At 41.2% G+C, this 26,814-nt stretch overlaps 3 protein-coding genes and 2 pseudogenes across 3 annotated transcripts; all 5 read right to left on the bottom strand.

Annotated features, from left to right (window-relative positions):
- Nucleotides 1–1,576: 1,576 nt before the first annotated feature.
- On the bottom strand, nucleotides 1,577–2,623 carry LOC147463019 (uncharacterized). The gene has a single exon (XM_086495135.1). It carries the CDS (start codon nucleotides 2,621–2,623, stop codon nucleotides 1,577–1,579), a length of 1,047 nt encoding a protein of 348 aa, XP_086351261.1.
- A 323-nt stretch (nucleotides 2,624–2,946) lies between these two features.
- Nucleotides 2,947–3,759, bottom strand: LOC147463018 (uncharacterized). Its single transcript, XM_086495129.1, has one exon. It carries the CDS (start codon nucleotides 3,757–3,759, stop codon nucleotides 2,947–2,949), a length of 813 nt encoding a protein of 270 aa, XP_086351255.1.
- Nucleotides 3,760–3,967: 208 nt separating this feature from the next.
- On the bottom strand, nucleotides 3,968–5,503 carry LOC147463017 (uncharacterized). Its single transcript, XM_086495124.1, has one exon. It carries the CDS (start codon nucleotides 5,501–5,503, stop codon nucleotides 3,968–3,970), a length of 1,536 nt encoding a protein of 511 aa, XP_086351250.1.
- Nucleotides 5,504–10,860: 5,357 nt separating this feature from the next.
- Nucleotides 10,861–11,124, bottom strand: LOC147463016 (protein EMB-1 pseudogene; annotated as a pseudogene).
- Nucleotides 11,125–11,415: 291 nt separating this feature from the next.
- LOC147463015 (protein TIC 20-v, chloroplastic-like) lies at nucleotides 11,416–12,179 on the bottom strand (annotated as a pseudogene).
- Between the last annotated feature and the right edge of the window lie 14,635 nt (nucleotides 12,180–26,814).

The following is a 26,814-nucleotide window of genomic DNA, read 5'->3' as shown; positions in this document are numbered from 1 at the left end:
AGAAACAAACACAATCAAGGACACTATTGTGCCACAAATGATCTAAGAGGCAACATTAACGTAGCTTGCTTCATCATGCAATTGGCAACATTAACGTAGCTTGCTTCATCATGCAATTGGCAATCAGCTTGGAGTTTCTCCATTCCTAAATTAAGGACCGTTTCTCCATCCCAAGGTTGATTATCTCCTGGATTAACAAACAAAATTAGTAAAAAGGGAGACTTTTTTTTGGAATAATACAATCAAATATCCAAACACAACAACTTACACGTACCAGTTATTGTTGCTATGTATGGTATTGCTAAACATGCAAGTTGTTTAGGCAAGTAGATTTGGTAGATCAACTCAACAAACCTAGAACTCTGGAGGTACTCCCAATCATTGGGAATAGAGTATCCTTCATATCTAGCAAACCACTGAGCATCATCTTCATCTTGGTAAGACACACACTTCTTCCTTACCGAGTAGACACCGTACTCAACGTTGGAGGAGTATGCCAAAATACGCAATGTAAAAATATCGATAGATGGCAACTTCCTTAGGTTCGTAACACATAAGGAAACAAAAAAACCATGAGTCTTACTTTATGCAAAGGGAATTCCTAATTTCACGCACACACACCTGGTCTTGTAGTGCTTGCGGATGGTCATAACAATTTTTTCGTGCGGCAAAGGCGCACACCAAAAATGTGGCTCTGCTTAAAATAATGGAAAAAAAATCAAGGTCCCAAAGATAACACAATAAGTCTCCACATAATGCCTTAATGGTGGACAAAAACATACTAGGATGTGGATGATCTTCCACATTTAATAGAAAGGACACCTCGGAGATGTAAGAAAACTGATCCATGATCTTTATACCCAAATGGAAACCAAAAAGTAGACAATGTTATGGAGAGAGGTAGAAAATTAATTCATGAAATATTCTATGATTTGAAACATATACAAAGAAGAAGACAATGATGAGAAGGATTCGAGCCTTCATATGGCATTGATTACTATCTCATGGTATTGTTACTGCAATTGTTTTGTAAATTACATCAACGTCATGTAGGAGAATTTTCACTCCAACAATTGAACGTGCGCGTGATAATGCAACATACAATTGTCCATGAGTGAAGATCGGTGTCACCAGGTATAGGCCCAACAATGAAATGCTTTGGCCCTGTGACTTATTTATCATCATATAGAAAGAAGGATTGGAACCTTCATATAGCATTGTTTAATATCTCATGGTACACAATGTTTGTTGTTGGTGCAGTTGTTTTGTTTACATCAACGTCACGTAGGAGAATCTTCACTCCAGAGGCTGAACGTGCACGTGACAATGCAACATACAATTGTCCATGAGTGAAGACCAGTGTCACCAGGTATAGGCCCAACATGGAAATGCTTTGGCCCTGTGACTTATTTATCGTCATACAAAAAGCCAATCTAATTGGAAATTGTCACCGTCTAAGAAAAAATGGCAACTTTGTACCAGAATGCGCAAAAGATATTCGAGGGATGAAAACTCGAGTGCCAACCCGTGTACCTATAATAACTTCTGCCTCCAAAACTCTTGCGTGAAATGCCTTTCACACCAAGTGTGTCCCATTACATAGACCTCGATTTGGATCAATGTTCTGTAGTAGAATTATTGGGGCATTCATCTTCAACTCCAAGCAATGTGTTGGAAATCCACCACCCAAGGTGAGACTATTTAAAAACTCCACAGAGTATAAGAATGGATCTTGCATCGATTTTTCCACCACAGAGTCAGTACTAAAGTATTGCACAACATCACCTTTCATTGTGTACAGGGCCTTAGCATTGAGAATATCAACTTCAGAGTTTTTTGGATCAAGAATGACCCGCTCTTTGAAGCATTCTGCATAGACCACATCTTTATCAATTTCTGAATAGATGCAACCTATCAAATCATCCAATGAAGATGAAGAAAGCACCATGTGACGGGGTATTTTTATCATCTGTTCATCACCGATTGTCAAAGTCCCATTTCTTACATCCATAAGCCATTCTTTGTAGGTAGAATTTGCAACATCACCACCTCCCACACGCATATTATGTGCCAATTTAAGAATCTTCACATGATTCCATAAGTGCGATCGACAAAGTGTAGCATCAACAATGTCAGCACGCGCTCCCTGGAACACGACTGGTAAGATCTGTCTGAAATCTCTCCCAAGAAGCAACACTTTTCCACCAAATGGATTTCTTGAGCACATGATATCTTGCAAAGAGTTGTCCAAAGCTTCGAAGGAATATCGATGCATCATAGGAGCCTCATCCCACACAATCAATTTACACATTCTAAGCAATTCAGCAAGTTGACCCTGAACAGGGATATTGCATGTGCTGCAACTATCAAGGTCCAAGGGTATCTTGAATCTAGAATGTGTAGTGCGTCCATTTCGCAATAGCAATGCTGAAATACCAGAAGATGCTGTGGCCAATGCAACTCCTCCTTCTCCATGCACGCGTGACAACAAACAATTATACAAATAAGTTTTCCCAGTCCCTACAGGGCCATCTAGGAAAAAATTAGCCCCACCGTCAATAGTCAATCCACGCAAGACTGCCTCAAAAGCAATTCTTTGGTCTTCATTTAGAGTCTGCTCCATTTCACGTGACACGGATAGTTCTTATACCGTGTCAAGGCATTGATCTTGGAAAAGCAAGCTATTTTCATCACGTGTCACAAAGCGCTCATCAGGCATCGGAATTCCAAGAAATTTAGCTAGACTTCGTCCAAAAGTACCAAGAATGTTATGCAAATCTCTCAACGCATACCCTTCAACAACTTGTGTACATCCATCTAACGACTCATATCTCATCTCCAACATGTGTTGGTAGTCCTTAGACAAAAGACATTGAAATCTTTTCCACAAGAGATGAGGGGGGAGGGTTCACAAAATAGTAGAATGGTCACAAACAAATGTCTCAATTACAAGCCTGTATGTGTACTACAAGCTTCCTCCATGCATCCGAACCATTCCCCATCATCTTCCAAGATAACCCCTGCAATGCATGCTGCCTTGAATGTTGGAAACAATACACCATTTGCGGAGCGTAGATCCTCAAATGATTTACATCCTTTACAAATAGTTAAAAGCAAACGAACATAATATCGTTCACCTGCAGAGGGCTGCACAAAATACATCCGCCCAATAGTGTCCCCACGACGTCTCTTTGTCCATTTTTTGGAACCCGAATTCCACACCCACTTTTGAGGAAAATCAATGTACAAACTATCATTTGCATTAGGATTCTCCAAGTTGCATGTGAACCACTCTGTCAAAGTGGTCTTCTCTGCATTGTCCCTTTGCAAGACATCATTAAGTCTATCATTATCTCGAAAAGTCACCATTTGACCAGTCGGAACATGCACACTCAATATCTGAACAACTAGTGCGTCATTGTGCAAAGGATATTCAAAAATTCTCCAGCAAGCCTCAGATGCAGATACATAGCGGCCATCTGTGTACATGTCTATCTCATCAATGTTCTCCCTTTGTGCATCACGTACCGATGTATGGAATCTTATAGTTGCCCTATCATACCCCTTGTAGATGTACTTATAAACATACTTGACATCTAAAATTGTAGAGCATACCTCAACATTGATATGTGCATTAAATAATGTTGACAAAATAGGATTATATGGCACAACCCGTCGGTTATCAATAGTAGAACCCCTAACCTTGGCAGCGAAGCCATTGTATTGTCGCACATAAATGGGGTAGCCATTATTATCCATGCTTGTTTGCTCACAAAATGAACGTGGATATTTTCTAATACACCGGCCATCAACCATGCAAGGAGATGAACTATTGAACTCACCACATGGTCCATGAATGTTACAACTAACAATGATATCATGGAGCACTGGAAATCGATTTTTATATGGCAGCTCTGCACAAACCATCTTGTCATAGTCAAATGCTATTGAGGCTTATATCGAGGATCTAAAATAAATAATGTATGAGAATGTGGTAAGCCTCTCTTTTGGGACTCCACGACAGACATGTAAGCACCACTTTCCCAAAGATATCTTTCTTTAAGATATACTTCATCATGCTCGAGTGTTTCAAGAAGAAAACCGTGGTGGTTATGTCTGGTCGATAAGAGGAAACCTGTCCTGTAAGTAGTGCCTCATTTATTTCTGGCCTTTTAGGGTTACAAGTGAATGTGATAAATAGGTCTGGCTTTCCCTTTGCACACACAATTGCCATTGCATCTTGATATAATTGGTACATGTGCCGAGGGCCGCCTATAAAAGATGAGGGTAAGAAAATTATTTGACCTACAGATCGCCCAAGTACAACATCACTCCCAGATAAATGCACCATGTCAGCCAACCCTGCATACAATTCTGCCCTCAGTGTCTTTTGATTTGTACGGACCCATGCAAGACGACATTCCTCAATGGCACAGTATGCATCAACCATAAATTGTTGAAGTAAACGACCCCCACGAAGCAAGCATGACTCCGTATCAGTACGAACCTGTAGTCGATATGCATAGTACTCTCTTTGAGTGACACATTGTCGACTAGCCAAGGCATCCAAAGGTCCATGCACATGAGCATAAGGAAGCTTGATATACCATCCATCTTCTCCCCGTGGAAAGAGAAGAACATACAATAGTGGTAGGTATGACCTGTGTAGATTTGAAATCCTTTGCAGCCTTCCATTTTGACAATGTATCACAATGTTTCGATGGCCAGTTGTTTGACCTGGCATAATTGCGGCAGCCTCATTGCCAATAGGTATCAAGTACTGCCTGGAAGTATTTCTATTCTCACGAATTGTCATTCTGATCTCCACACCAGGACTGTCACGTAACATTCTACCAACATTGTAGAAAGCATTCACATATGGATTACATGATCGCATCATCATTGATAATGCTTCAAGAGTGGAAAAATTCAAACCATCCAAGGCACTCATACGATTCCAAACCTCATGCTCAGTATCATATACATATATCTGTGCAAATTTTGGCACCCCTGCTTTGTGTGGTAGCAAAGAACCAATTCTATGGTACACACCGCCATGTACACGAAAGCAATATGCACCAGACCTACCCATCAATGTCTCATCAATGGTAGCTCCAAGAGATGCAAATGCCATCACACTATTGTAACTCTTGATGTTTTTTCTGAAGGACCTACTCATAGCATCACTGTTATTGAGTAGCCTCTCCAATACATCTGGCGGTCTTGCAAGAGGAAAGAGGGATACTTTTCCACCTTTGCAACAATATTTTCCCATTGACGGTGTATCTTCCTTCTTCATTTCACACGGCCAAAGACGTGCACCAAAAAACTCACAGAAGGAGGACATGGTTCCTGTATGATCTGTAGGCAATGAGACATGTATCAATGGTAGCATGGAAGGGTGAACACCTCGTATACAGGGATAAGCATGAGGAATGCAATCAATTCCTCCAAGTGATGTGTCATGAACATATGGGACCTGTTCCTCATTTTGAGCATCCATGAGAGGGCAAAAGTGTCCGTCATGTTGATGGCGCTGCTCTCTAATGTTGGAGGTACGTTGCCTTGCCCGTTGTTGATGATATCTTCTTGTCGCATCCAAACATAAAAGAGTGTGTTGTCTTCGTTCTTGTCCTTACATGACTGTTTGCAGAGGGACTTGTGGAATTGTAACGTCACCATGGATAGAACCCTCCACAAATGTGGAGGGACTCCTACCACGACCATGGTCATTTGTTAAGCAGGGCAAGGCATTACTTGTCAAGTATACCGTACGCTGTATAGCGAGTTGGCGTCGATAATTTCGTGCAACCTTTTGGCGTGTACGCACATGAGAGGAATGACTTGGAGATTCACAAAGACAAAGGAATGAGTCCCTTGTCCTCATAAATTCTTCTGTCAAGCAACAAAGAAAACACTAAGCTCATATGTATAATCAATTTAGATATCATGGCAACGTGATAGAACGTAGGTGTAGTAGTCCAAATGGCCTCGAAGGCTATGGTGCAAAGGTGTGGTGCAAAGGTGTAGAGAGGTAGGTCGTGGTCAAATATAGTGGAGGTTTTCCCTAATTTATTGTGCCCTATGTCATCAGTGCTTTGAGAAAAAGCATTGTCACCCTGAAAGATCGGTTTAGTGTATTCTTGCCTAACAAATTTTAATATGGGAAATTACCAAAATAACCCTCTAATTTGTCGAAATTCCCACTTATGAATTTCGAGATCCACCTTTAAAATTTTACCTCAAGGCGATAGCACCCACAAAAGGTGATAGCACCCATGAAACTCAAAGCACCCGTGTTTTGGACGAAAGTATCCTAACTTTAGTGCAATCCCACCTATGAATCTTGAGTTTTATCTCTAAATTTCACCCCAAGGTGATATAATGCATGAAACTTAAAGGAATTTAATATAAAATAATCTCCAAATATAGCGAAGGGTTGCCTTGATTGATCGTGTCCTTCGTCATCAGTGCTTTGAGAAAAAGCATTGTTGCTCTGAAAGATCGATTTAGTGTAATCCCACCTAACAAATTTTAATATTTACCTTGAGATTTTAATTTTCACCTTGAGAACACCATAAGGTGATAGCACGCATGAAACTCTCTAATGTAAAAATCTCCAAATATAGCAAAGGGTTGCCCTATTTCATTGTGTACTTCGTCATTAGTGCTTTGGGAAAAAACATTGTCACCCTAAAAGATCGGTTTAGTGGAAATTCCCGAAATATCCCTCAAATTTCAAAAATACCCTTGTATCCATTTTGGTAATTTTCTTCAAGATTTCCTAGTCTTAATTCCTTTCTGACAATTGAGATCTGTTTTTGAGTGCTTAGTATGTAAAAAATTTGGCACAAATTAGCTCGCATAAGAAGGTTTTTATGTCTAAAAATAAAGAATCTCCAAAGCGTACATAACCAACTCAAATTCTAGTTTTAGCATCTTGTATGATAGACAATCAGTCTTCTTATGAAAAGCTACAAAAAAACAATCGTTGGAGAAATTTACTCTCTCAACCAGAGGTATTTTGGTTGGAAAATTTGAAGGACATTTTGGGAATTTATGATAAAATATTGGGGATATTTTGGAAGATTTCCTAGTCTTAATTCCTTTTTGACAACAACTGAGATCCGTTTTTGAGTGCTTAACATGTAATTTGGCACAAATTACCTCGCAGAAGAAGGCAATTATGACTAAAATTCTAGTTATAGCATCTTGTATGATAGACAATTAGTCTTTCTATGAAAAGCTACAAAGTTTCTAATTTTTGGAGAAATTCACTCTCACAACCGGGGGTATTTTGGGAATTTTGGAAATTTGAGGGGCATTTTGGGAATATCCACATATTAGAGGGGTGTTTTGGTAATTTTCCCTTTTCATGTTGACCTTAAGAACACCACAAGGTGATCGCACGCACGAAACGCAAAGGAAAATGCAATGGCAAAAAGACCGGGTTTAGAGCAATCGCAAACACGAAACGCAAATATAAATGCATCGCGAAAATCTCAAAATCCAACTTGAGGGTTCGTCGCCCTAAATCCACTCACTCTTGCCACCATCGCTTGTCGCTTGCCTTTGTCTTCGCCGCTCGTGAAGTCCCTCCCCACCTCTCTCTCTCTCTCTCTCTCTCTCTCTTTGTCTCAAGCACTCGACCTGCATCCTAGTCTTAATTCCTTTTTGACAATTGAGATCCGTTTTGGAGTGCTTAGCATGTAATTTTGGGAGAAATTCACTCTCATAACCAGGGGTATTTTGGGAGTTTTGGAAATTTGAGGGGCATTTTGGAAATTTCCACAAATCAGAGGGGTGTTTGAACCTTAAGAACACCATAATTAGAAATGAAAAGGCACAAATTACCTCGCAGAAGAAGACAATGATGACTTTTCATTTTGACCTTAAGAATTGAAAAGGCACAAACTACCTAGCAGAAGACAATTAGTCTTCCTATGAAAACCTATTTTTTGGGAGAAATTTGGGAATTTGGAAAATTTGAGGGGAATTTTGGAAATTTCCACAAATCAGAGGGGTGTTTTGGTAATTTGCCTTTTTCAACGGCAAGCAAACGCAAACAGAAACACGAACGCAAATATTGCATCAGGAAAACCTTAAAGTTTAAGTTGAGCGTCGTCGTTCGTCTCGCCTCCCACGCTTGCCGCTTGCCGATGCTAATCGCTTGCCGCTTGCCTTCGCTAATCGCTTGTCGATCTTCTTTGCGGCTCGTCTTCGTCGCTTGCCTTCACCGCTTGTGATGTTCGCGTCTTGCCCATTTACCGACTGGAATGGCAAGGAGTCCCTCCCCACCTCTCTCTCTCTCTCTCTCTCTCTCTCTCTCTCTCTCTCTCTCTCTCTCTCTCTCTCTCTCTCTCTCTAGCAAGCACTCGAACTCAAAGTCTCGGCCTACTATGGACCTCTACGACTCTCTGTGAGTATAGAAAGAGTCCTAGAGGCTAGATTATCCTTTTGTAGTTGCACGCACATAGAACCTGGATGTTTAACTGCAGGCACACACACACACAGAGAGAGAGAGAGAGAGAGAGAGAGAGAGAGAGAGAGAGAGAGAGAGAGTTAGGGCTTCGTCCAGCCTTGCTCAGGGGAGAGTCCTAGAGTTAAGAGGGAGAGGTGGTTTGAAGGTGGGTGCTCACATGCAAGGACATCACGCACAGGAGTTGCATTAGTGGAATTAGTTGAGCATGACGATGTCGATCATCAGTGAGCATTCCATCTCGACTTGCAGCGCAGTCTCTTGGCGCACTCTCTTCGTGAAGGCCAGAGGCCCGGTTGGGAGAAGTTGCAAGGGCCAAGCCCTATGGAATGGGATGGGAAGTGACAGCTCCTGCAGTGCGCCTCGACTTTGCAGGCGCAGTCTCTTCGTCAAGGCCTCTTTTATAAATGCGCTCAGACATTGGCTGCAATGTTTTTTTTTGGCTGCTGTGTTTTTTGAGGAATGAGGAGAGATCGACACTTGGAGTGTCTCTCCTTCCTCAGAAATTTTATGCTACATAATAGAAGTATAGAAGTATAGATTATGGATGTAAGGCATTTGTGATTATGTGTGTATATAATGGACTATACAATTTTATATTGAGGCACAAAAAAAATGACATGATTGTAGACACTCATTCAGACCTACTCCCCATAACTCTCATCCCTCTTTAACTCTAACAAGCCTTCATAACGCCTAACCATGTTACATCTTATTATTTCCTATATTGATTACAACTACGTGCTCATGTGAATGATTCTAAATGTGACAGTAACCGTAACCAAAAATAGAGTCCATGAATGGAATTTGTTTTATTGATAAGAGAAAATATTTAAAGAGAACCATATGTTTTATAGATATGTATCTTGAGAAGGGACTTTCCCTTCACAAAATGGAGCACTCCACAAAGCTTCCCTCGAAAAGCCTAGTCTACACTCACTTTCAACAAGAGTGTCGAGTACAATATTCTTGGGAGGAATCTCTAAGCTCAAGCGAGATTTTCCGAGCAATCCCTAAAACGAGCGATATAGGGCAAGGCACATATACAAAAAAAAAAAAAACCAAACATGATATCTTAGGTGACTTCAAGCACAACAATAAAAAACTAATTCAACATTGCAACTATTTTTAATGGTAAATCAACCACAAATTTTTGATCGACAAAACCCTTTGAACAAGGTTTGGGTAGAGTGTTTCCTTTGATGGGTTAGAACACTTAGAACCATTACAATGGCATGTTGATATTCCTCTCCTTGGAAATTGTTGGGTGCGGACATATGCGCATGAGCGGCACCAACACACCCTTAAAACATTTTGCAGGCATATCCTCAACTAGCATGTTGCATTTTCCATCTTTTTCTAACAAAGAAAGACGCACATTGACGGCCACTATACCATTTCCTTTTTACATTTTTTCTGATGAAGCAAGCAACAACAGCAAGTAGCACATTAAATAAGTAGCAAGGTTTGTTAAATCTTGCTTATAACAGGCACATTTCTGGCGACGGATTTCACTTGGTGTCTCTTAGGGATAGTGGCGGTTAGCACACCAGCTTCAACTACAACTTTCACATCATCCAATTTGACATTATCAGGAAGTTGAAATTGTCGAACAAATCGGCCAAGCGATCTCTCTGCGGCATACCATGTCACGGGTCCTTTCTCTTTCACATTCTTGAACTCCCCACTGATTTCCAAGGTACCATCTTCATGCACATGCACTTGTACATCCTTTTTGATGATACCACGAACAACCAATTTGAAGATGTCGGTGCTGGAAGTCCTCTCTCTCTCTCTCTCAATCTAGAGAGAGAGAGAGAGAGAGAGCGAGAGAGGAGAGAGGAGAGAGAGAGCGAGAGACAGAGAGAGAGAGCTAAGCCAGTCTCTCTCTCTCTCAGTTTAAAAAAAAACTCTCAGAGAGAGAGAGAGAGAGAGAGAGAGAGAGCTAAGCCAATCTCCATCGTTTTTTTTCGACAAAGAAAAATTATGCCGAAGCACGTAGAGATCACAAAGAGAGAGAGAGAGAGAGAGAGAGAGAGAGATGTCAAAAAAAGAACGATGGAGATTGACTTAGCTCTCTCTTTTTTTTTTTTTGGAAAGCAAACTAAAAGACTTGCAAAGCTAAATAGCAGATGGTAGTTTTAATTACAAAAGCAAGAGCTTTAGGTTTACAGAAGCTAATCCACAGCCAAAAAACTAATGCTAGTAGAAGACTAAGATCACAATTCCCACCAAGCACAACAAAAAGATACAATATGTACACTAATTAAGCTAATCTGCAGCCGAAAAACTACTTCTAGTAGTAGACTAAGATTGTAATTCCCATCGAGCACAGCAAAAAGATACAATATGCACTGATGACGTAACTGGGGACATTTTTTCTACTGAGTCCTATATTTTTTACTCATTGAATGGCACTCCCTTCTCCGCAGCTACCTCACCGCCAGACTGCTCCAGGTTGGAGAGCCCACCCTTCTTTCCCATTTCATGGTATCCTTCTGTCCCCATTTTCTCTTTTCGTGTCTGCCCTTGCTGCTCCCTTCCGCAAGCCGCTCCTGCGCTTCTAAGGTCTTGCCTCTAGTGCCTCCTGGAACGACCATCTCTCTAGCGCGGGCCGTCTGGTCAAGCTTCTCGCGAGATGCCATTGGCTTCGACGGTGTGGTTTCTCTTGAAAAAAACACAGCACAAAATGGTGAGCAGGTTGCTAGCAAAGATTATAACGCTAACTGCCTCAAGCAAGTAGTATTGGCTTATCTCTCTCTCTCTCTCTCTCTCTCTCTCTCTCTCTCTCTCTCTCTCTCTCTCTCTCTCTCTCTCTCTCTCTTTTTGAAAGCAACTAGATATACTACACTTGCAGATACTATATTTTCTAGTTTAAGCTGTTACATAATGTGTTACACAATTTCTTGTAAGCTTACATGAAAGAATGGTGCACCTCACATGACCTGAGCATCTGCAGCATCTGCAACAAGAGGAAGGTGTGGAGTCTTTCATGATCCACTTCCAAGAAGGAAGCAGGCAACCAGATAAAAGAAAACAGTATTGTAAAACACCACCAGAATCTCCAAGCCAACACCGCTTTGTGGATGATAAATGCCTTCTATAAGGCTCGGGAGAATCAGAAGTATATCCAACATGACAGCTTGCATGGTGTTGTAGCGTACATAGCGATTGAATTTTGGATTCCGGACGACCAGGAAATAGAGGCCAAAGAAAACTGCAACACTTGAAAAAGGGGTGCTGGAGTAGACACGCTAGAGTGGGTAGAGAGGTCTAAAGGCTACTTGGGCTTGGGGGAACTGTGTGAGAAAATACCGTCCATATTGTACACCATCCAGGAAAGGAGAAGGTACGCAGAAGCAGAAACAATCCTTTCTGTTGTAGTTATGCCATCCCCATGCCGCCCTTCTGCATGCACTCTAAGACGCAAAGGCCTGCTCTTGCTACCCCTATGAGAAGCGGAGCTTAATTTCCTTCTTGACTGCTGTGAGAAAGTTGAATGGAGGGAAGGTAGCAAGGGAGTGATGGACGAGGATGCTGAGGACGCCCTCACTGCGCACAATGTACGCCATCGCTCGTCTGAAAGAGCGCGCGTCGACTGCTGTGAGAAAGTTGACTGGACGGAAGGTAGCAAGGGAGCGATGGACGAGGATGCTGAGGACGCCCTCACCATGCCCTCACAGCGCACAATGTACGCCATCGCTCGTCTCTCTCTCTCTCTCTCTCTCTCTCTCTCTCTCTCTCTCTCTCTCTCTCTCTCTCTCTCTCTCTCTCTCTCTCTCTCACACACACACACACACACACACACACACACACACACACACACACACACACACACACAGTATTTTTTTTAAAAATTGTCTGAAAGAGCGCGCGCCGGCGCGCGCTCTTTCAGACAGTTTTTTTTAAAAACTGTGAGAGGTTGGGTTCAGAGGAGGCGAAGGTATCATTGACTATGTATGTGTATGAGGTTTTCGACTATGCAGTATACATGCGCGTCAAAGTGCCAAGGGTTGATCCAACGAAAACACCTTGCAAGGGCATGCATAAAGACCTTGGCTTGCAGCAGAGAGTAATCGGAGACATCCTAGAGATGATGCAGGCAAGCTGAGAGACACCCATTGGGCAAAAGAAAACGTACGATCTCCAGACTTACCAGAGTTTGAGCAAGGCCCCCCTTCCCTTGGACTTCTCTCTAGAATTACGACATGCGGGACTCACCTCAGATTTCCCCATGTTTTTCGGCAGGCGTATGTGTGTGTGTGTGTATTTAAGGCGTATCTTCTTGACGTAGGACTCCCTCTATATCCTATTATCCGGAGGATTTTGAGGCAGGTGGCATCCGCCGAATCGTCCCCGAAGTCGAAACCGCCCTTCTCTTTGGCTATTGCAGTTGCTTTCAGAGGCGGAGGGCGATGGCTCCATACGCTTTCAAGCCACAACTCTCTCTCTCTCTCTCTCTCTCAGCTTGCCTGCGTCTACTTCTGCCCGCCTACTAGCCAAAGCGGGTTGGCGAGCTCAAGCTCAAGCTACAATGGCTTGGTAAGAGAGAAGAGGCGAGCACCTCTCTCTCTCTCTCTCTCTCTCTCTCTCTCTCTCTCTCTCTCTCTCTCTCTCTCTCTCTCAGCTTGCCTGCGTCGACTTCTAGCCAAGGTAGGTCGCGAAATAGTCCCCCAATGTATGAAGACTCACGCCCCTAAGCTTTGAAGTTGTCACATTGTACGGTAAAAAGATCCTAATTATTTTATTTATTTACAACTAATTTTTCCCCCAGTTATGACGATGCCTTTCTAGAAAATTTTAGGCATAGAACTCTATAAATTTTGGTTGTTATTTTTGTAAATTGATTAAAAAAGTCCTATATTGGTCAATTAAGGAAAAACGTGATTTTATTGTAACAAAAGAAGTCTTTCATAATTAATGGTGTTTGCTGGCAATGTGTCGTGTAAGAAGGGTGTCTTTGAATGAAGATCATAGTCTTGTAGTATAGATAGGGCAAGAGGACATGGAAAAGATGATTGATGTATAAATGAACTAATGAGGTGCAATAAATTGCTATCAATTTTAAATTGCTATCAAATTGATAGCAATTTATTGCACCAACATACTAGACATAGGAGCACTACAAATGACCTTACAAAAAGAAACTTACGATGACTTGAGCATTAAGTACAAGGCTAGACTTCTTATTCGTCTGTTAATCTTACTTTATGCTAAAAACATGTGAAGCCCAAGCGAGCCTAAGAGAGAAGATAATATTTTCAAATATTGTGTTTATTTTCTTAAAACTAAACTTTGATCTTTTGGAATTTAGGAGGTAGTATATCCATTGATAAACCTTTTTGTTGTGGTGCATGAATATATAACAAACAATAAGTATTATGTTGACGATAAAATTTACTATATCGTGTACAAACAGTTGCTCGGGTTTGTCCTTGCAGGAAAAAATTGCTCGGTGCATGGTAACACTCTATTCTTGGTGGTTGCTTGGTAAGATCTAATCATCCTTTAAAACTATTTCTCACACACAATTTGTGAGTTTTGCCAGAAACAAAGAAAGATATAATCATCCTTAATCCCAATATCCTTAACCACTAGGCTCCACATGGTTTGCATCATTGACCATGCCAAAATTCAAAGCCTCCCATTTGTTCCCAAATGAGCTTGCAATTTTTGAAGGGAGCGATAATGGAGAGATGTTGCTTGGCTACTTGGTAGTGAACCACCACCTTCTTGAGCATCATCATAGACCTATCACTGCTTGAAAAAAACCATTTTCTTGGCCTTGATTTTTAAGGTCAGGCCTAATGATACAACCTAGATTTATAATTTAGACACCCAGTTTTAAACCTTTAAAATTAAGGGCCACTAATATTACAACCAAAATCTTTCATTTTCAACCACAAAAGTCACACTACAAACCAGGTTCTACAAGGACTACTATAGATGGATCTTGGAGTCCTTGTTATCTTACCTAAAGGAAAAAAGGGATTGCTTACAAGTTTGGAATGCCACCCAAGATAGTTGCCTAAGGTTTCATGACACCCTCCCAGCCTTAACACATGGTTAATACATAGAAAGGGGACTTTCAAGTTCCAAGCCCAACTGACGTGTTGGGGATAGTATGGAACAACTCTTAAAACATGAATGGAACCCTTGCCGCCTCCTACGGCAAAGTTTTTGTAGACATGAAGAAAAGGGAAGCTGTATGCAAATCCTTGAACCAATTTTAGAACCACAACTTGTCATCTCTAGCTTAATCTATCTTTCAACCCTTGGCATAGGTATTGATCAATGTAGCCCTTCATGATGACAATGCAATCCTTAATTAGTGTAGCCATGTCCAAGTAGCTTGAACACAAACAAACCAAACTCTCATACACAAGATTGCAATTTGCCATAAAATACACAAAAATGTGTTTTTGTGATCTCTCGTATGACCTGCAACCTCTTAAAAAACGTAAAAAGGGAAAGTTGAGTCTTCTTTTTTTTTTTAAAGGGAAGGAGGGGCACTCGTCAATGTGGGAGTTTTATTGACTCAATAAGTTGCAGCAATATGCAAGATGATAGTGGTTCTTTACTTGCTATCATGACTACAAATGATTTATGTGGGTGAAAATGCAGCCAAGTTCATGGACTTTACACACGGTGTAAAGCAAATATATGGCTTCTCAGATACATCATTAGAACTGGAAGATTGCGGGTTTCAAGGAAACTCAAGATGGAAAGCATCTACAAAGGTACAACATGTGTATATAGCTTCTCTCTTGGTACTTGACATGTCTTTGCCTCAACCTAGGTTTCTTGAAAAGTGTACATGTTCTGCTTCTATTTAAATGTTTTGGATTGTACCATTTATGCTTTTACCTCCTAGGTTGCTTCAATATATGCATAATTTGGTGTGTTTTTCTTCATATATTTTCCATCTAACTTTGCAGAGTGGGAGCCAATGGAATCTTTTGCAGGTGGCTTTGAATCTATCCATGCAGGTTTTCGCAAGTTTTTATATGCAGAGTGTTTATGTTGAGAGATTCCCTCACAAGAGAGATTCTTATATGGCCATGCTTATGCCACATCAAATGCTCTATTATTGGCAAAAATTGGTATGTAGATACCAATCTGTAAATCAAGGCTTGTCAATGAAATTTCCATACTCAAAATGAAAGCGAACAATGGGAGTATGGGAGGCGCTCGACTCCAATATTGTTTTTGAAGAGCTTGTGCCCAATAGTTGTGTCAATGATGACTGACATCTTTACAATTTTTGCAAGTAACTCAGTCCTTGAATAATATTCCTTTTGTGTGAATAGAAAAATTGTAAGGTCAAGAGAAGAGAAGGTTTGTACTTGTGAGGACATCTCATTCCCATGATGTATCATTGTACAAGCTCAACCACAAGGCATTATCTTAATGAAAACTTGCATTACATCCCAACTCTGTGCATAACTATTTGTAAAGTTTAATTTAAGTTCTTTTAATCTTTAATTCAATTTAGGTGTGATTATTTTGGTATTTCATGAATTTTTCAAGTTCTAAGTGTTTCAACTTTAAAAGTAATTAAGTCTTAGAAAATGACATCCAAGAGTTGTATTATTGTGTAAGTACACAAGTTTAGTTCTCTATTTATCTTCTCCACAAAAAAATATTTTTAAACTCAATTTTAGTAATCAAGTGAATTCTAATTTGTACTACATGGAGGCACACAGGTGTGAATATGAATCGTTTTAAAGGGATTACACCATATAATTATTGATTGATTTTCTAAAGCATATGTACAAATCTCACAAGAATTTTTTCTACTGCATGTTGAAATTTGTCAAAGGGATTTCTAAGAGAGACTGCAAGGTAGATGATCACAATGGCCTCATTGACTTGGGCATGGGGTGTATAGGTATCCAATTTCCGAATTTGGACATGGACCTAGCTTTGCTAGTGCTTGAGGACACTGAGAGAAATAAGAAAAAAGGAAAGAGCATGAAGAGAGATAGGGAGGTTGAAGATATAAATGAGCATGAAGAGGCCTCAATGAAGCTTGCGCTCCTACATGACTCTAACGTGACGGACACATAACTTAAGTACTAGATAAAGAGAGGTGATGGAGGAGGTTACACACTTTCATCTACTCACTTTGTATGCAATGGTGATAAAGGGTCATCAATTTCTTTTTGTCAATGAGATTCAAAAGACTGTTGGACTATAGTAGTATAGAAAAGTTCTTAATTATTGCAGCCTTTAGTATGGAGCTTTGGGTATTATGGGATCCATGCTCTTATTTTTGTATATCATGCAAAGCCACTATGATGACTCTCCATTTCCTATTCTTCTTATTCAATGGTGGTGTGGGAGGAGGTGATTGTTGTTTCCATGCAAGGACATCGTTCTTTTACTTTTTTTCCCTTCACTCTCTACAACTGTTTGTTCCTGTATGGTTTGAGCAGTATTACACTTCCTCTTTTAAAATTTCTTTGGCATGTTCACTAAGGGTTTAATCTTGTGTACCCTCTTTGTAAGGAGTCTACTTATATGAGAAAATGGGGTCGCTTGAAAAAGATTTGAAAAGTATGTGTTGCATTGCAATGGAGACTTGTTGGGTCCATCAAAGTATGATCTTTTTTGGCACCACGATCAAGGTAGTTGGTACATTTTTGGAGAGAAAGAATGGAACTTTCTATGCGAGGTCATGTTCCCAGGGTAGATTACGATCCAGGTCAAACATGTCATTTTTGCGTCGTGGTGCACGGGACTAGATTTGGGCCCCTCGGGTCTCGAAAACCCACCCGACCAGGTTCTTTGGTGCAAAATAGGCATGATTTGACCGTAATCTACCTTGGAAACATGACCTCGCATTTTTGGAGAGAAAGAATGGAACTATCCATGCGAGGTCATGTTCCTGGGGTAGATTACGGCCAAATCACGCCTATTTTGCACCAAAGAACCCGACCAGGTGGGTTTTCGAGACCTGAGGGGCCCAGATCTAGCCCCGTGCACCAGGACACAAAAATGACATGTTTGACCGGTGCAAAATAGACGTGATTTGGCCGTAATCTACAACGGAACATGACCTCGCATGGAAAGTTTCGTTCTTTCAGCCACAATCCAACAAATATATTCTTACAAATGGGAATATTTCAGTGAGCTTTTTTGGTTTTTTGACGAGTTATTTTAGTTTTTCGGTGGGTGAATTTTCTCATGTACGACGGCTTCTCCTCATTATGGGGGTCTTACAAATGTGATTTTTAAAAATAAAAATTACAAGGGTAAATCAAGGTCCATATTTAATGCATTCCCATGTCCATCTTCAATGGAATAATTAGTTAAATCGCAAGAATTTTCACTAAGTCATGAATATAGGTTAGGTATTTCTTAAGTTGGCTCTTTTTTTTTTTGAAAATACCATTTTCAGGTATGTAGTACAAATGTGAAGCTTCTACGATATGTCAATAAAGATTGATGGAATTCAATATTCATTTAAGCTGAGCAATAAACGACAACTATTGCATAAACTTCTATTTTTCAAAAATAAAAATTTTGGGTCCTTTGAAATCAAAATATGAGTCTTATCATATTTTTAACATATAACACATATTTAGAAAAATGGGAAAAAATTCGCAAGTTTGGAACAATTCTTTGTGTTACATGGACTTGAGGCCAGGTTGTGTTGTGTTAGGTTGTTGAACACAATACAATTGTGGTACAATGTTTAGTGAATGCTAATGAGTATGCAATATCTAATAATGTGTGTTTTCAACAACCATACTATACACTAGGGCATGTTTGCACATGATAGTTTACACACACACACACACACACACACACACACACAAAATCAAGTCTCCACCCACACATGCTTAACATCACTTGTTGTCACTCTTAGCCAAATTAGATAATTTGTATACAAGGTTGTAAGTACAAAGTCTCCCTTTTCCACATTAGTAGTTGGGTTGAACTCCTCAACATCTTTCTTGCGCATTGGACCACAATAATGGCCCTCATTTACATCAAGTCCTACATATGTATTATCTTTGAATGGACGGTCAAGAGGATGAGCTTATTCACATATACTCCTTGACCAAAATTCATCAAAGAAAGTTTCTTTGATTGCACCAAGGGTTTGCATAGCTTGCATAAGATTCTCCGATTACATGAGGATTGGGTCGACACACCTAGAATACTTACTTTTGTCTCATTTCTCCTCCAAGTGCTCTTTTCACCAACTACCATACTTCTTTAATCCCTCCAAAGCTTTCTTATTGTCTTTAACGTACTCAAAGCGTGGAAATACTTTTGGAACACCTTCAGGGAAGTTTGGGTATTCCTATCCAAGAAAAAGATCCTTCCATTAGTTGAAACACTGCCCAATGGGCTACAATCTGCCCCTACTAGAGAGGGCTACATCAACATGTGGGGAGACTCTCCCAATGGGGAAAAAAATATGTACAATGATGGCAACATCAAGAGACGGGAGGAGGAAAAATCCACTCAAGTGGACGGTACTTCCAACCAGGCACAACATGAATAATGGTGAAGAAAGGTCCTAGGTGCCATAGTTGCAAGAAGGCCTCATGGCACTCTCGCGTGCGGTGAGATTTTTTGTAAAGTGTCTCAAACTGACCCCTCGATGTACAAACCATTTCCAGCCAGATGTCACGGTGAAGAGTCTCCACTGGTTGAGTCTCGAAGATGTGAAAACAGCAGACTCGCCAAATGCACCACAACCTCAAGCCATAGATGATGGAGCTCAAACATGCAGGGTAGATAAAGGCATGGAGCTTGGGCTTCAAGGTAGATTGAAGCCTGCTCGATTGAGCTACTAGACCTAGATATATGCATAGAGCTTAAACTTATGTTTAGCTGCTAGGTATTGACATGGAGCTTGAACTTAAGATTGGGTTGCTATAGGTAGATAAAGATAGCCTTGCTCACCCAGCTGAGTGCCCTCACCAATGTCAAGAAATTTGTGAAAGATATCCTGCTCCTCACAGTGCTCACGAGTCACACCTAGTGCCATGCACAATAGCTTAGAGCCAATCGGCCGGGGTCAAGCTTTTAAGTTCTCACCAAGATTTTTTTGGATCAAGTTTTTGGATCAAGTCCCTTGTGCATGTAGGCAAAGAAGGGCGACAGAGAGAAACCAGTGTTGAGGCATTCCACAAGTGCAAGACTTCTATTCTAGCACTCCTCCGCCCTTGAAGCCTGCGGCCCTTGATACTGGCCTTCATGCACACCAGCTCATGGTACCCACTAGCGGTTTCTCCTTCATGCACTTCATATAAATATAAGCCTGCAAACAACCTTCTAAATCATCACCCCGACTTGCTTTTGGTGATTATTCCCTGTCTGCAACCAAGGCCTTCTCTTTTCCAACATACAACTTGGCTCTCAGTAGTAGTTCCCCTTTCACTTTGACGTCCCCACCCCGTTCAGCTCTTATCTTTTTTCTTCCTCCTGCTGATCCTTTCTCCAGTCTCTGTGGTCCTCTAGCGGTGAGCTGAAGCGGCAAGCTGAGCAGATGATTCGGCTTTTCCAAGATCAGTATGCCCTGTGTACGGTTAACCGTCTATGAGCAAAGCAAGAAAATGGAGATTTCTTTCCGTTTTCACAACCTCAAAAGTTCTTTGATCGCACACTCTTCTCTTGCGTGCCGGTTCAGAAGGGGTTCCAAACTACCCATCTCCATTGCATACGGGTATGGAAAAAAGGATTTCAGCATTTCGACTGAGAAAGGGAGAAGGTTGGCAACACTTGCATGTGAGGGAGATTGAAGGAGGAGATGATCGCTATGAGTGATACTAGGGCATGCATCGAGCTGTGTGCGGACGGATGTACGCTTGGAGAGATGGAGTTGAGTGCAGAGCCATGGATCAACGGACGGCATGCCCCATTCCCCTGCCGTCTTCTTTGACGCGAGTTATGTTTGAATTTCAAATTAAAGTGCACTTTTGCCAGCATGGCATGGTTCTTATCGTTCAATACCTTCTGTTTGAAGTTTAGTTTAAGTTAGAATAGAAGTCACTTGAATTCAGGATTGGCCTCACTGCTGCGGTAGCTTTGGATTCCCACTTGAAGCCTTGGAATTGGAACGTGATAGTTGAACCTCAATTAACAAGTTTGAGCTAGAGTCAAGCTGAACGCGAACATCAACCTTGAGTTCAAGCTAAAGCATACATCATTGGACTTGAACCTCAACCTTAGCCTCCAGCTCGAGCAAGAGAATCAAAATTTGGATTTCAAGGCCGTCATGGATAAAGATGTCTACAAATATATAGCCTGGTTCTGTAAGTTTGTGTAAACTCGATACTCACAATTCTTGTACTGTTTTTGTAGAATGGGAAGACTAGCCACATGGTGGGAAACTATGCATGATTGACAAGCAAGTGCAATGTTAGTTTCAAGAATGCTCAAGATCAAAGAGTAGCTAGGTAAAATGTGTAGTTCCTAGGGCCAGAAGGTTATCACAGTCTAGAACAACCTATGTTGGGGTATAAAGCCCAATGTGGTCGCCCAGGTGAGTGGGCGGGCCGCCAGTTATGTACACATATTCTTTTGTAAAAACCTAATAAGAACTCACTATGCTCTACACATTACAGTAGAGCGAGTTCACCATATCGTCGTACTCTTCTTCTCGCACTCTCTCTCGCGTCGCACTTCCGCTCGTACTCCTTCAACTGGTATTAGAGCTCAGATCGAGGCTCGGGGCAGCACTGCAGGAGGCTAGAGTCACCAGCTCAGATTGCTGTGAAATTCGATAGGCAAAGACACGGCCCCGAGCCTCGGCCACCGTTCGGCTTCGACAAAGTTCTGCGCAGGCCATTTTCGACTACGTGGTCTCAGCGGGTGCAGATCCGACTCTGCAAATTTGGGGTTTTCGGCCTACGACTGCAGGTGCTGAGGATATCGACACTCCCAGAGTGTTGATTTGTGGCTGTCTACACATCGAAGGATGGCTCACAGTTCTTGGAGGCGTGTCACATACGTCACGGGCGCATCTACACATAGACGGTAGGCGACATTCACTAGTTCATTAGGTAGCTTGTGTTTGCTGCTTGATATTCCAAATTTCATCCTGACATTGCAGGTACTTCCACATGGGATGTCACATGGGATGTATAGTCAGAGATGATGTATGTCTGTTGAGGGTTTGCTGGCTGTGAGTCACGCAGCAAACAACCGCCGCAGTGGTTACAGCATATAGTGAGAAATTTGTGGATGTATGACTTTGTGGGAAGTCTATGTACTGTCAGATTTATTGCAGCCTTTGTTGAGGGTCGAGTGAGGTTTTATTAAGCTGGGGGATTCTCGAATGTTGAGATCCTTTCGGTGATACAGGTCTTGGAGCGATCCCTCGAGCACCCTTAGATAGGCAGCTAGGATGTATTGATTGTGAGTTAGACAGTTGGGATTGCATCTTTGCTTTACTGCCGTTGAGGCATTGTCGCAGTCTATGCTTACAGGACAGTGACAGGACAGTGCAGGATAGTGAGAGACAGTACAGGTGCAGGACAGGTTTACCCACAGCTTATAGTGTTAGAGAGACAGTGTTTTTTGAGCTGTTTTTGGTTTGTTTTTTAGTACACCAGAGCCATTTTACAAAGGAGACTCTGGCAAAATTTCTGCAGAATCTGAAGCTTTCTTGGTTCATTTGACAGGTTGATATTGGTTCAAAGGTCAGTTTACAGGGGAAACTCTGCCGAATTTTTCCCAGGAAAGTAAACTACTGTGAAGCGTAGCTATGGCTGGATCACAGGACACTGCTATTTACAATATCAAGAAGCTGGATGGAACCAATTTCCCATTGTGGAAGAAGCATATAAAACCTATAAAGCTCAAGGGGATAAAACCAGAAGATATGGACGAAGATGAATGGAGCGAAATGGATGAATTGACACTTTCTACCATTATGCTGACTTTGGCAGAAAGCGTTTACTTCAATGTAGCAGACGAGATGTCGGCTTATCAAGCATGGTTAAAGCTGAGTGATCTTTATGAGAGCAACTCATAGGTATACTGGCTTAAGAAGCTTGTTGACTTGAAGATGAAAGAAGGGACACCTATGTCCAATCATCTGAATGAATTCAACACAATCTATAGTCAGTTGTCAGCTCAAGGTGTCAAGTTTGATGAACCTGTTAGAGCTATGTTCCTGTTGATCACATTGCCGGAAAGTTGGGACACTTTTCGCACAGCTTTGAGTAATTCTGCACCTCCAGATGGTTTGAACATAGCAGGTGTAGAAGGAAGTCTGCTTACTGAAGAAACCAATAGAAAGACAATGGACAAAGGCAAAGGAACAGCCTTAGTTGTTAGGGGAAGGACCAAAGAAAAGTACAAAGGTGGAAAGAGGAATCAGTCTCGTAGCAAGTGCCACAGTGCTAAAGGCAAGAGTGACATAGAATGCTACCATTGTGGCAAGAAGGGTCACATGAAAAGAGACTACAGAGAATTAAAAGCAGAAAAAATCAAAGAGAGAGCTGAAGACCATGGTGAGAAGAACAAGTCCTCAGTGAAGATTCAAGAAATAAATGTGACAAACACTGTTGCAGAGGATGACAGTCTAGTGTCAGGAGACATCTATTTTTTGAAGAATATAATGGACTCAGCTCTTCTTACAGCATCTGATGGAAATGCACTGAGTGACTGGATTATAGACTCAAGGGCATCACTTCATGTGTCTCCAAACAAGGAGTGGTTTACCTCTTATGTGACCACTAAAGATCATGTTCCCCTAGGCAATGGGCAGACATGTAAGATCTTAGGTGTTGTGGATGTTCAATTGAAGTTTCAGAATCGCTCTTCTTTCACGCTGAAGAATGTGAGACATGTTCCCGCAATTACAAAGAGCTTGATCAACACAGGTTTACTTGATGATGCTAGCTACGTCACCACTTTTGGACAAAACATGTGGAAGATATCCAAGGGTTCTATGACAGTAGCACATGGAGTAAAGTCTGGAGGACTTTACATGATTTATGTATCAAATGTCTCTAAAAATGTAATCAATGTAACCGAGCAACCGAACGTTTCTTTGTGGCATAGACGGTTAGGACATATGTCCAAGAAGGGAATGGAAATCTTGTCTCGTTCTGGTTATTTACCTGGCTTTTCATTTAATGATTTTGAATTCTGTGAACATTGCCTGTATGGTAAGCAAACACAGCAGCCACATAAGCATAGAAGCAGTAGAAGAGATACACAGTTGGCACTTGTTCATAGTGATTTGTGTGGACCTATGCCTAACCTATCTCTAGGGGGAGCTTCTTACTTTATGACATTTATAGATGATTACTCGAGGAAAGTATGGGTTTAATTTCTCAAGCACAAGGATGAAGCGTTTAGTGTGGTCAAAACGTTTGTGACACTTGTGGAGAATCAGAGTAGCAAGAAGCTTAAATGCTTATGCATTGACAATGGTGGAGAGTATGTTTCAAAGGCCTTTCAGGACTTTTGTGAGTCAAAAGGTATAAAACGTGAACTTACTGCTCCTTACAATCCTCCTCAAAATGGTGTTGCTAAGAGGATGAATAGGACCATACAAGAGAAGGTCAGAAGTATGTTGTCTAATGCACAGCTGCCAAATGGGTTTTGGGTTGAAGCTGTATCAACAGCTTTTCATCTTGTAAATAGATCTCCTAGCAAGGTTTTGCAGAAGGATTCAGTGCCAGAGATGGTATGGTCAGACAAAATGCCCTCATACAAGCATCTCAGAGTCTTTGGCTGTGAGGCATATACTCACGTTCCAAAGAAATTTAGGAACAAACTTGAGCCAAAGAGTAGAAAGTGGATCTTTCTAGGCTATCGTAATTCTGGTGAGATGGGGTACAGACTTTGGGATCCCGAATCCAGAAAGGTTGTCCGTAGCAATGATGTTCATTTTAATGAATCCAAATATCATTCTAAACCAGAGAGGGTTGAGGAGATTAGAAGAGTTGTCTTCCAAGAAGATGGACCTGCACGTGCAAGACAAAATGTCAGGGCTCAAGAGGAGCAAGGGCAGGATAGAGTGGAACCACAGGTTGTGGCTTGAGCCTGAGCCACCTATTGTGCGTAGATCTGGACGTATCACGCGACCTCCTCATAGGTTTGTTCCATCTATGAACTATGTCATGTTGACTGATTGCAATCAGCCTTCATGTTACAAGGAAGCAGTGCAAATGAAGGACTCCGGGAATTGGCAATTGGCCATGCAGTCAGAGATGACGGCTCTGCATAAAAACCAGACATGGAAGCTAGTTAAATTACCACAGGGCAAAAAGACTCTACCTTGTAAATGGGTTTACAGGTATAAGATCACCACTCATGATAGTCAGCCAAAGTACAAAGCAAGTCTTGTTGCCAAGGGCTTTAAGCAAGAACAAGGCATTGACTTTGATGAAGTCTTCTCTCCGGTGGTCAAGATGACTACATTGAGATGCTTTCTTGCATTGGTTGCCATATTACATTTGGTGTTGCACCAAATGGATGTCAAGACAACGTTCTTGCATGGTGATTTAGATGTGGAAATTTACATGCAACAGCCAGAAGGGTTTGTTGAGAAAGGCAAGGAAGATTGGGTATGCCAGTTGTTAAAGAGTCTTTATGGCTTAAAACAATCACAGAGGGCATGGTACCATAAGTTCCACAAGTTTATGCTTTCTCAAGGCTACAAACGTAGTGAGTTCGATCACTGTCTATATACAAAGAAGGCTAAGGATGGCAGTTGGCTGATCCTTATTTTGTATGTGGATGATATGTTGATTGCTGGCAAGCACTTGGAAGAAATTTCAGCTTTGAAGTCAAAGATGGCAAAATCGTTTGACATGAAAGACATGGGTGAGGCAAGTCATATACTTGGTATGCGCATTGAAAGAGACAGATCAAAGAAGTTGATTTGGTTGTCTCAAACAGAGTATATTGACAAGGTTTTGCAACGTTTCAATATGGAGAAGGGAAAGGCATTGAGTGTTCCATTGCCACCATATGTGAAACTTAGCAAACAAGATTGCCCTCTGTCTGAGGAAGAACAGGCTGAAATGGATAAGATTCTGTATGCATCTCCAGTGGGTACTTTGATGTATGCAATTATTGCTACTCGCCTAGACATTGCATTTTCAGTGGGAGTAGTAAGTAGATACATGTCAAACCCAGGCAAGAAACATTGGGAGGCAATGAAAGGAATATTGAGATACCTGAAAGCTACAAAGAGTATGCGTATATGCTATGGGAGTCAGGAGCTAAGTGTAAAGGGTTTTACAGACTCAGATTATGCAGGTGACTTAGACAACCGAAGGTCTACGTCAGGGTATGTCTTTACATTGGCTGGTGGAGCAGTATCATGGCGTTCTATATTACAAGATTGTGTTACTCAGTCTACTATAGAGGCTGAATATGTTGCAACATCAGAGGCATGCAAAGAATCAATTTGGCTTAATCGACTAGTAACAGATTTGGGAATCAAAGAAGAGATGCCTGTGTTATATTGTGATAGTCAAAGTGCTATACAATTGGCTCGCAATCCAGTTTATCACTCAAAGACAAAGCATGTGGATGTGAAGTATCATTTCATCGGGGAAATGCTTGAGGATAAGCAACTTCAGCTTGTCAAAGTTCACACCATAGAAAATCCTACTGATCTACTTACAAAAGGACTTCCCTCAGAGAGCTTTGCGCATTTTCGCAAGCAGTTAGGTGTAGGGTAGTACATCACTTCTCTACATCTCTTGTATATTAGCTTGTATAGTAGCTTCTCTCACACTTAAAGTACCACATTGGACTTTAAGTGGGAGGTTGTTGGGGTATAAAGCCCAATGTGGTCGCCCAGGTGAGTGGGCGGGCCGCCAGGTATGTACACATATTCTTTTGTAAAAACCTAATAAGAACTCACTATGCTCTACACATTACAGTAGAGAGAGTTCACCATATCGTCGTACTCTTCTTCTCGCACTCTCTCTCGCGTCGCACTTCCGCTCATACTCCTTCAACCTACGACCTTGAAAATACAAAGTAGAGTTTGAAATACATTTGTGCATCATTGGTGCACATACATTTATAAAGACAACCCTTCAACGAAAAATATGGGTACATCATTCAACCACCAACCTTCTTGTATCTGAGTACGTTTTTCAAAAACCAAACTAGGTACCTCTGGGTACATTATTTTAACACCAAACTTCATTCAAGAGATTTAGGGAAACACAAAATGCATCCTACATCGGTGTTGAAACAAGATTTTTTTTCCCTTTTTTGTGCATATTTGCTCAAATTCCCAAATATTTCTTCTCCCCCCCTGTGTAGCTAGTCTCTTGAGCTTCTTGTAGCTAGCAAAAGGTTGAGACTTAATCTTTAGTTTTAAGCCCCACCTC

Source organism: Adiantum capillus-veneris, chromosome 2, assembly GCF_014529385.1.
Source record: "Adiantum capillus-veneris isolate H3 chromosome 2, ASM1452938v2, whole genome shotgun sequence".
In the NCBI taxonomy this organism is placed as follows: Eukaryota; Viridiplantae; Streptophyta; class Polypodiopsida; order Polypodiales; family Pteridaceae; genus Adiantum; species Adiantum capillus-veneris.
Note: the sequence above shows the minus strand (reverse complement) of the source record. Positions and strands in the feature narration are given on the sequence as shown.

Excerpts from the sequence above, each read along its gene's own strand:
- LOC147463019 (XM_086495135.1), bottom strand. The coding sequence starts at position 2,623 with ATGGAGCAGACTCTAAATGAAGACCAAAGAATTGCTTTTGAGGCAGTC.
- LOC147463018 (XM_086495129.1), bottom strand. The coding sequence starts at position 3,759 with ATGGATAATAATGGCTACCCCATTTATGTGCGACAATACAATGGCTTC.
- LOC147463017 (XM_086495124.1), bottom strand. The coding sequence starts at position 5,503 with ATGGATGCTCAAAATGAGGAACAGGTCCCATATGTTCATGACACATCA.